Source organism: Adiantum capillus-veneris, chromosome 20, assembly GCF_014529385.1.
Source record: "Adiantum capillus-veneris isolate H3 chromosome 20, ASM1452938v2, whole genome shotgun sequence".
In the NCBI taxonomy this organism is placed as follows: Eukaryota; Viridiplantae; Streptophyta; class Polypodiopsida; order Polypodiales; family Pteridaceae; genus Adiantum; species Adiantum capillus-veneris.
In genome coordinates this window covers 30932608-30942266 of record NC_140950.1, presented here as the reverse complement: position 1 = coordinate 30942266, position 9659 = coordinate 30932608, and the positions used below count along the sequence as shown (strand labels likewise).

The 9659-nt window shown below is 45.6% G+C and overlaps 1 protein-coding gene across 2 annotated transcripts in view; it reads left to right on the top strand.

Moving 5' to 3' along the window:
* Positions 1–1166: 1166 nt before the first annotated feature.
* Positions 1167–9659, top strand: part of LOC147432314 (WD repeat protein) — a 31113-nt gene continuing 22620 nt past the window's right edge. The window contains exon 1 of one of the 2 annotated variants that reach the window (XM_086492276.1): positions 1167–1350. In XM_086492276.1, coding sequence (XP_086348402.1) covers positions 1272–1350 — 79 coding nt within the window. In that variant the 5' untranslated portion in view covers positions 1167–1271. The remainder of the gene's footprint in view (positions 1351–9659) is intronic. The other variant, XM_086492275.1, reaches the window with a different exon arrangement.

Genomic DNA, 9659 nt, shown 5'->3' with positions numbered 1-9659 from the left:
CTGGATTGTTAAAGTTCGAATCTTGATAACAATTTTGGTGGCGAGAGGCTAAGACTCGAAAATTGAGATCCAAATGCCTTGGGAATCTCTTTGGAATCTAGATGATAAATGAATAAGTTGTAGCACACACCAAGTAACAAGTAAATATGTAAATATGCATAGAGCCCTCCCCTCCCCTCGTCACTAATTGACACCTCCCTAGGGAGGTGGGATCAATGGCCCACATTAGGTGTCACAAAGGGGGTGCAATCCGGGCCATCCGATCGTTGTTTGAACTAGGTGTGAACTAAGAGTGAACTCGGGAGGTATGTGGACCACACCGAATTCGGTGTGAACTCGACGTGAACTAAACATGAGCTTGGTGTGAACTTGGGAGGGTATGCACACCACACCAAATTTGGTGTGAACTCAATGTCAAGTAGGTGTGAACTAAATGTAAACTTGTCTGCAACGCCATGATCTAGAAACACACATGCCTTTCAACAGATGCACGATAGCTTAACAATTAGAACAGATTCAAGCCCCCGTTACTAGTTTATTCATTACTGCACCAGATTCCTTGGAGTCCCGTCGTTGGCTCCTAAAGACCTTGCCTGGACCTTTAAAAGGTTTGAGGATTCGATCCCGAGCTCCTAGAAGGGTTAACCAACTAAGAGCTCCCGTAACCATGCGACTCACGGACGTCGATGAACGTGGAAAGGATTTGGTTATTGAAAAAAAAAGAAGCGGGACTCCTGCTTCATCCCCATCCCCATCCCCGCATTTGACTAATACTTCATCTTCGTCGTCGCCTTCGCCTATTGTTTCTTCCTTGTCTTCGTCCCGTGCTTCATTCCCCTTCCTCTTCATTTTTTTTTGGTTTCAATGCCTTCGTCCCTTAGCATCCTTCAACCCCCGATTACCTTTAGCACTGAATTTTGCAGCCCTCTACAAAGCCTTGCTCACTAATGCTGTTGCACTAGGTCGAAACACGGCACACACACACACACAGAGGCCGTGTTCTCATGAAAGAGAGAGCCTCACGCAAGCTAATTGGGAAAAGAGAGAGAGAGAGAGAGAGAGAGAGAGAGAGAGAGAAAACCCTTTTAGATTCTACGTGAATTTGTTTTTTAGAATTGGGTAAGCCCTATTGGGATCTGTAGGCAATCCAACAGCCACAATCAACCGCGATCCCACTTCCCAAAAGGAGGTGTCAATTAGCCTAGTAATGAGGTCGCCTCCGTTCCCCTCCCCGAATTCATTCAATTGCGTAAAATAAAGACGATCACACTATGATAGCCTCTCAAGCTACGTTCTCAACTGTGGCTGAGCCGCATGGTTTTGGTCGGCATTGGCAGACGCCTGAACATGGTAAACTTATCTCACGAGAGAGAGAGAGAGAGAGAGAGAGAGAGAGAGAGAGAGAGAGAGAGTCTCAGTCGTAAATACGTCCGTGAGTCATGTCTTTGTCTGTCAAGGGAACAGCTACATTGTCAGCAGTCATAGTTTGGTGTCAGTACGATACTTTCCTAGTGCCATATGATATATGCTACAGGTGTACAAGCCTGTTCTAGTACCTATCCCAAAAGGTCTGCTCCAATGTGGAACGAAGGAAGGACGTGGGCAGTGCTCTTTCAAAGTTGCTGCCAATGATTCATTGATTTGTGCTGGACTGTTATATCTCTCTTCTAATGTATTGTCAAAGTCGCTCCGTCAGAGTGGGAGAAAGAAAGGACTTCCTGAAATAGACATGGCTGTCTCGCCTTTATCCGGGGTAGGTATGAGAAGGAAAGTGTTACAAATGTGGCATTCATGGTCATATTTACCGAGACTGTTCAACAACCGTGAGTAATTGTAATGTGTAGCGGAACTGATTGATGGTGAATGCTCATGATGAGTGCTCAATGCGTACTCAAGGTTCCTTTTACTGAATGAGAGAGTTCCTTTTACCTCATGCAAAGATTAGAGAGAGAAGAGAATGATATTGATGAAGGTTATGTGAGAGATAGAGAGAGAGAAGAAGACTAACACAGGATGGGGTCCTAAACCCCCCTCCAAGGGCCCCCCTCTCTATCGCTAGAGAGGTATTTGCTTAAGATTGCACAAATGCTGATACAATGGTCCTAGATGCTGAGATGCTGATGGGATCTTGCTATTGATGCTTAAATCTGCAAGGCTAAGGGCTAAAATACAAAAAACGCCGTCGGAATGGATGGGATCTACAAATATTGACGAAGAGGCTATGCCAGAGAATTAAAAACGTAGGCTGGTTGGATGCTTGGGCTGAAATCTGATGTCGCTAGGGCTGATTTGATACTTGGGCTGAAAACGCTAGGGATGATTGCTGATGCAAGAATGCTGATACTGAAAACGTGGTCGTGTTGATTGCAAAACATCCAAGTTGTGGTGCGGAGGGGTTGGCTGCCCCTAGGATAGTGCGGGTACTAACTTATGCTTGAGAAGTGACCCCTAGGGTCACTTATATATGGAATTAAAGCTGGATCGGGCAATGCCAATAAAAACCCTACGACTTAATTGGATGGCTAAAATGTCGCTTATTATGTCAGGTGCAGCGGAATTGTTTAAGGGTTTAGCTCGGATCTAGTACTTTGCACAAACACAAGGTTACTTTACTTCACTTGAAAAGAGAAATTGAATTGAACACAATGAACGAGAGAGACGCAAAGACAGAGAAAAAGAGACGACACTGCATGTCGGGTCCCAACCACACCCTCAAGGACCCCCTTCTCTGTTGCCAGAGCAAGTACTTTCTTTATTTCTTGCACAACTCCTGATACAATGATGCTATATGATGAGATGCTAATGGATACTTGATGCAGATGCTTGTTACTCCTGAGATACTGAAGGATTCTGCGGTAGATACAGAGGGGTACTGCGGTGGATGCTTGGTACTTGAGAGGCTAAGTATTGGACTTGGTACTTGGTACTGCGGGGTACTTTGGTAAGTGGGTGCTAAGAACACAGAGGTCCTGATGATCCTTACGTTGAGCTAGGCAAGAGCCAAGCTAAAACGCAAGGGGTGCTAGATGTTGGGGTAGTGCGTAGACGACTACGACGATGAGGTACTTGTGCTGCGGGGCTAATGGATGCTGCTGGAGATACTTGGTACCGCGACGACGACAAGGCTATGGTTGAATGCTGAAAATGCTAGGGATGTTGCTAGGGATCTACGAATGCTGCTGTAAAGTGCAACGGAATTGAATGTTGAACTTTGCTCTAGATGAGTGCTCCGAACTGTGCTCAAGGGTTCCTTTTACTTACGGAAGGGAGAGCCTTGTTCCTTTAGTGAGAGAGTGCAATGGACACAAACAAAGTGGTGAACACTGTGAATGAAGGTGCATGAGACTGAGAGATAGAGAGAGAAGAATACGACTCCAGAATGTTGTCAAACCCTACTCCGAAGGCCACACTCTCTATGGCGAGAGCGGTCTACTATTGATTGCACAAATCTCTACAATGCTTGGACTTGCCGACGATGTCGACGACGACGAGACGGGCTGAAATCTAAAAATGCTAAGGGATGAAATCTGTGAATCTTTATCTGCTGAATTCTAACTCTATGTCGGTGACGATGATGCGACGACGGCGCGCTGAAAACGCAGATGCGGAAATCTGTGTTTTCCGGGCTGAGTCTGCAAACTTCGTGGGATCTGACAGCGTGGCGAGGATCTGCTGCGGGAAGGTGAGATTTGCGAGGTTTGGGGTTTCTACTGCGGAAACTGACTGCTAAAAATTGAAAACGTTGAGTCTAGGGCTGATTCCGTCGCGAAGATCTGCAAAAACGCTGAGGTGTCTCGCAGATGCAAAAACACTAGGGTTGAAAATGATCTTGAGGAAAAGTCTGCTATCTGCTGAGGGAATCTGCTAATGTTGGGCTGATCTGCTGTTCTTGTGATCGTCGAGGCTGATCTGCCATGCAAAAACGCCAAGGTTGTCCTGTGGATGCAAAACGCTAGCCTTGCTGCAGTGTTGCAAAAAGGCTAGGCCTTGTTGGGGGGGTCCTGCTGAGAAGGTGCCTGTTGAACCGAAGCTCCTGCTGCCTCTTTTGCCAGAAAGTGCTAGTGCTAGGTTTCTATATATACAAACTTAGGAAAATTGCCCTACCTAGTTTCCAACAAAAGTCACTTAAAAATAATAAGTGAAAAATGTCAAAAATAGGGAAAATAGGTCTATACACTGTAAAAATGCTCCTGATGGGTTCTGATGGAAATCTAATGGTCATGCTGTGTGCAACCAGAGGATATGCATCTACTCTTAGTGTCTGGACATGCACGGTCTACGAACAGACTCACAAAAGTGTTAGATCACTTCCTATTCTAGACTGAATGAACTGAATTGAACCCTTGGCATGAAGTAGCTTGTCCACATACACATAGGGTTAGATGTGTCACGTGACATCCCCTCCTTTTCAAAGTGAGGTACTGGTACCGAACTGTATGGCGTCGAGGGAGATCGCCAATAACATCGAGAATCCTGGAAAGGACTCTTCGCCTGCCCACTCTGATGTGTGGGTCGTGCGATACTTGAACTTCATAAAGGTCTGCAACACTTTCTTCTTTGGGCCGCTCCGAAAGCGACACAAAGTCTTCTGTGGCTCCTTCAATGCTTCAACTTCGTCGATAGTCATGCGTCTACCTTCTTAAAGAATCTCCGAGGCTGAAAATTCCCGAAACTACTTTTAACACAAAAACATAAACATACCCATTCTATGTAAAGTGATTGGAAAAATACTATTCCTTCGAAAAAACTATGCATGCAATGTAGATGAACAAAGTAACGGAGTGCCAAATCATTCATCAATGGGGTCGAATCTTGACTTTCTGATCTAAATCATTCAACTGTGGCAAATCACAATGGATATGCCGATGCTTGATGCTTAATCTTTCTTGTGCTCTTTCTACGACTGTGTCGTGCCAAGGAAGAGACATGGAATGTGACGTCCTTGAATGCAAACTTTTCATGAGAAATCTGCATACATTCGTGCTCATTCATGAGTGAATCTTGCTCAACGTACAATATGTCATGCCTGTGAAAAGGGATCACATAAGGACGGTGACTAAAATACAGGAAACGATCACGAATGAAACACTCGAACAATGCGTGCTGACTAATCATGCGAACACATGATACTTCCTGAGAGGGTTCTTTGGACCTAGGCTCGAGAGCCAAGATCGGTTCTTCCTGAGGGATCGAAACTTCCTGAGGGGGTTCTTTGGACCTCGACTCGAGAGCCAAGATCGGTTCTTCGTGATTGACCGAATCTGCAATGAGGTTAGCTTCACTAGAAAAAGCATCAACCAAACCATCATTCTTGTGAACAATCACATCGTGACCCTGCAATTCATCATGCTTGTGAAAAATCACATCTTGATCATCATGCTTGTCATTGTCATTCAAATTATCATGCTTATTATTATCATTCACATCATCATGCAAATCATGTGCGTCATGCTTGGGAGAAGAAGAGACGGAGAGAGTCTCCTTTTCTCGAATCTGTTGCATCTGTGCGTGGACTTGAGAAAATAGTTGCAACATCTCTTTCATGTGTCGGTCGTTCATTGCTTTTCTTCCTTTGTTCTCGCAATCCATTGTTGCTTTTCTTTCTTTGGCTTCCAAGCGTCCTTGCTCGTACTTACGCTCGATGGCTGCCAATCTTTCTTCGCGTTCACGTGCTATGGATGCCATTCGTTCTTCGAATTTACATTCTATGGTTGCCATTCTTTCGTCGCTTTCTAGCTTACTGTCCATCATCATCTTGTCGAAAGCCTCCATAGGAGTTAGTACAATCCTTGGCGTAGATGGGGAAGGGGGAGGGTCGGAAAAAACTCCTGGTGGGAAAAACTCTTCTTCGCCACTCCGATGCTCACCACGTCCATGCGAAGTATCCATTCCGCTTTGGGTGAGGACCATCCATTGAAGTCTTGGGTTCTTAAGTTCACGCGGAACTTGGGTTCACGTGGAACTTGGGTTCTTGAGGGTCTTGAGTCTTGATGTTCTTCTTACGCTTGCTATCTGTGTTAGAGAAGAATTTTCTCTTTACCCGAGCTCTGCTCTTTTCCGCGGGCACACCCCTTGGCGGCCTTTCGCTCACACGAGGGTCTCTTTTTCCCACTTCACGTCGATTGGCCGGCCGCTAAGTGCACGGTCCGCTCTCAATGAGTGAAAAGAGGCACAAGGGGAGGTTGGACAAACCCTTCTTTCTTGTGTTTCCTATCACTCTTCAATACATGATTAGGAATCGACATGCTCAAGTGGACTTGGGTTACGTGCGACCGCAACAAGCAAATTTTTTTTTGTGGTTCTTTCCTTGAGTGATACAGAACACTGCCAAAGCTCTGATACCAATGTAAGGTGCAATGGAAGTGAATGTTGAACTTTGCTCAAGATGAGTGCTGCGAACTGTGCTCAAGGGTTCGTTTTACTTACGGAAGGGAGAGCTTTCCGTTCCTTTAGTGAGAGAGTGCAATGGACACAAACAAAGTGGTGAACACTGTGAATAAAGGTGCATGAGACTGAGAGATAGAGAGAGAAGAATACAACACGAGAATGTTGTCAAACCCTCCTCTGAAGGTCCCACTCTCGATGGCGAGAGCGGTCTACTATTGATTGCACAAATCTCTACAATGCTTGGACTTGCCGACGATGTCGACGACGACGAGACAGGCTGAAATGCGAAAATGCTAAGGGCTGAAATCTGCAAATCTTTATCTGCTGAATTCTGACTCTATGTCGGTGACGATGATGCGACGACAACGCGTTGAAAACACTGAAATCTGCGTTTTCCGGGCTGAATCTGCAAACTTCGCGGGATCTGACCGTGTGGCGAGGATCTGCTACTGCGGGAAGGTGAGATTTGCGAGGTTTGGGGGTTCTATTGTGGAAACTGACTGTTGATAACTGAAAACGCTGCGTCTAGGGCTGATTCTGTCGCGAAGATCTGCAAAAACACTGAGGTGTCTTGCAGATGCAAAAACGCAAGGGCTGAAAATGATCTTGCAGGGAAATCTGCTATCTGTTGAGGGAATCTCCTGACGTTGGGCTGATCTGCTGTTCTTGTGATCGCCGAGGCTGATCTGCCATGCAAAAACGCCAAGGCAGTCTTGTGGATGCAAAACGCTAGCCTTGTTGTAGTGTTGCAAAAACGCTAGGCCTTGTTGGGGGCTCCTGCTGAGAAGGTGCCTGTTGAACCGAAGCTCCTGTTGCCTCTTCTGCCAGAAAGTGCTAGCGCTGTCACGTGACACATCCAACCCTATGTGTCCGTGGATAAGCTACAACATGATCAGGGTTCAGTTAGTCCAGTCAGTCTAGATTAGAAGTGAACTGGCACTTTTGTGAGTCTATTCGTAGACCGTGCATGCCCAATCACGTAGTATAGATGCATATCCTCTGGTTGCACACAACATGATCATCAGTATTCTCTTCAGAATCCATCAAATTCCATCAAGGGAATTTTTCCTATTTTTGGCATTTTTCACTTATTAATTTAAGTAACAAAAGTAGGTAGGGCAATTTCGCTAAGTTTGTATATAAGCAAACTAGAGCTAGCACTATTTGGCAGAAGAGGCAACAGGAGCCAAGCTCAGCAGGCAACTTCTCAATAGAACCTTGGCGGTTTCCCCCTCCAAGCAAGAACCCCCATGCTAGCGTTTTCTGCATCGGCCACCCTCTAGGTGTTTTCAAGATATACTTATCGCCAGCAAGTTCAGACACTAGTGCTTGCATCAGCATCGTCTTTCATCGCCGGAAGTCACAGAGAAGCTAGCGTTTTTGGAAAGACCAGCATCCCTAGCGTTTTTGGATTACATTATCCCTAGCATTTTTGGTTTACAACAGCCCAACGTTTTTGGTTTCAGCCTCAGCCTTGCAGATCCGGCACATGCAATGATTTGTAGCCCTAAAGACCAACAAGAATCAACTTTAAAAAGGTTGTAGATTCAGCCCTAGAAAGACCTCAGTTTTCAGCCTTGAAGATCATCACTTTTCAGCCCTAAACCTGCAGATTTTCAGCGACAAAGACCCACAAAAAACAGCCCCCCAAATCAGCGTTTTGGACTAATCGCAGATTTCAGCCCATAGTGTTTTTGGACAGCAGTAGAAAGATTGGAGATTTCAGCCCGTAGGTCGACTTCGTCATCCCCGTCGTCATCGTCGACATAGCCTAGACTTGCATCAATCTCATGCATACCATTTGTACTAGATTCTGCAATCATAAGTAGACCACTCTCGCCGACGAGAGTGGGGCCTTCGGAGGAGGGTTTTACAATGTCTCTGGTGTCGTATCTCTCTTCTCTCTCTATCTCTCTCTATCTCTCAGTCTCTTACACTTGCACGCACAGTGTCCATTCACTTTGTTTGTGATCATAGCATTCTCTCATTAAGAACGGAAGGCTCTATCTCCCATAAGAACAAAAGGAACTTTGAGCACAGTTCGGAGCACTCAGCTTGAGCAAAGCGCAAACAATCATTCCGCTGCACCTAACATTGGTATGAGAGCTTTGGCAGTGTTCTGTATCACTCAAGGAAAGAACCACAAGAATCACAAGAATTTTTTTGCTTGTTGCGGTCGCACGAACCCAAGTTCGCTTGGGCGTGTCGATTTCTAATCGTGTTTTTGAAGAGTGACAGGAATCCCAAGAAAGAAGGGCTTGTCCAGCCTCCCCTTGTGTCTCTTTTCACTCATTGAGAGCGGACCGTGCACTTAGCGGCAGACCAATCGACGTGAGGTGGGAAAAAGCAACCTTGGTGTGAGCGCAAGGCCGCCAAGGGGTGCACCCATGGAAAGGAGTAGAACTCGGGTGAAGAGAAGATCCTTCTCAAACGCGGTTTGCCAGCGAAAGAAAACCTCAAGAACCTCAAGAACCTCAAGAACCAAGACCCCCAAGAACCCAAGTTCCTCATGAACTTAAGAACCCAAGACCACAAGAACCCACAAGAACCCACGACTTCAGAATGGTCATCATGCGAAGCGGAATGGATACTTCGCTTGGAGGTGATGAGCATGAGAGAGGCGAAGAAGAATTTTCCCCACCAGGAGGTTCTTCTGACCCTCTCCCTTCCCCATCTACGCCAAGGATTGCACTAACTCCTATGGAGACTTTGGAGCAATTGTTTCCGAAACAGAATTTAGAACGTGAAGCAAGAAATGCAGAAAGAATGGCAGAATTTGATCGTGAATGCAAAGAAAGAAAAGCAGAATTGGAACGCAGACACGCAGAAGACAAAGCAGAAAGAGAAGTCGAAAGAAAGGCAAGACAAGAACGGCGCGATCGACAAATGCAAGAGTTCTTGCGACTCTTGTCTCAAGTGCCGGCACAGATGTAAGAGATTCAGGAGACGGAGACTCTCAGTCTCTTCTTCTCCAAAGCAGGATACACAGGATTTGCATGATTGTGTGAAGCATGATGATGATTTGATTGACCATGATAAGCATGATGATTTGAATGACAAGCATGATGATTTGGATGACAAAGATAAGCATGATGATTTGAATGATATTGCTAAGCATGATGATTTGGATGCCACTGACAAGCATGATGATTTACATGATCAAGATGTGATATCTCACAAGCATGATGAGTTGCATGAAGATGATGTGATTGTTCACAAGGATGATGTGTTAGTGGATGCTTTTGCTAGCAAAGCTAACCTCGTTGCAGATT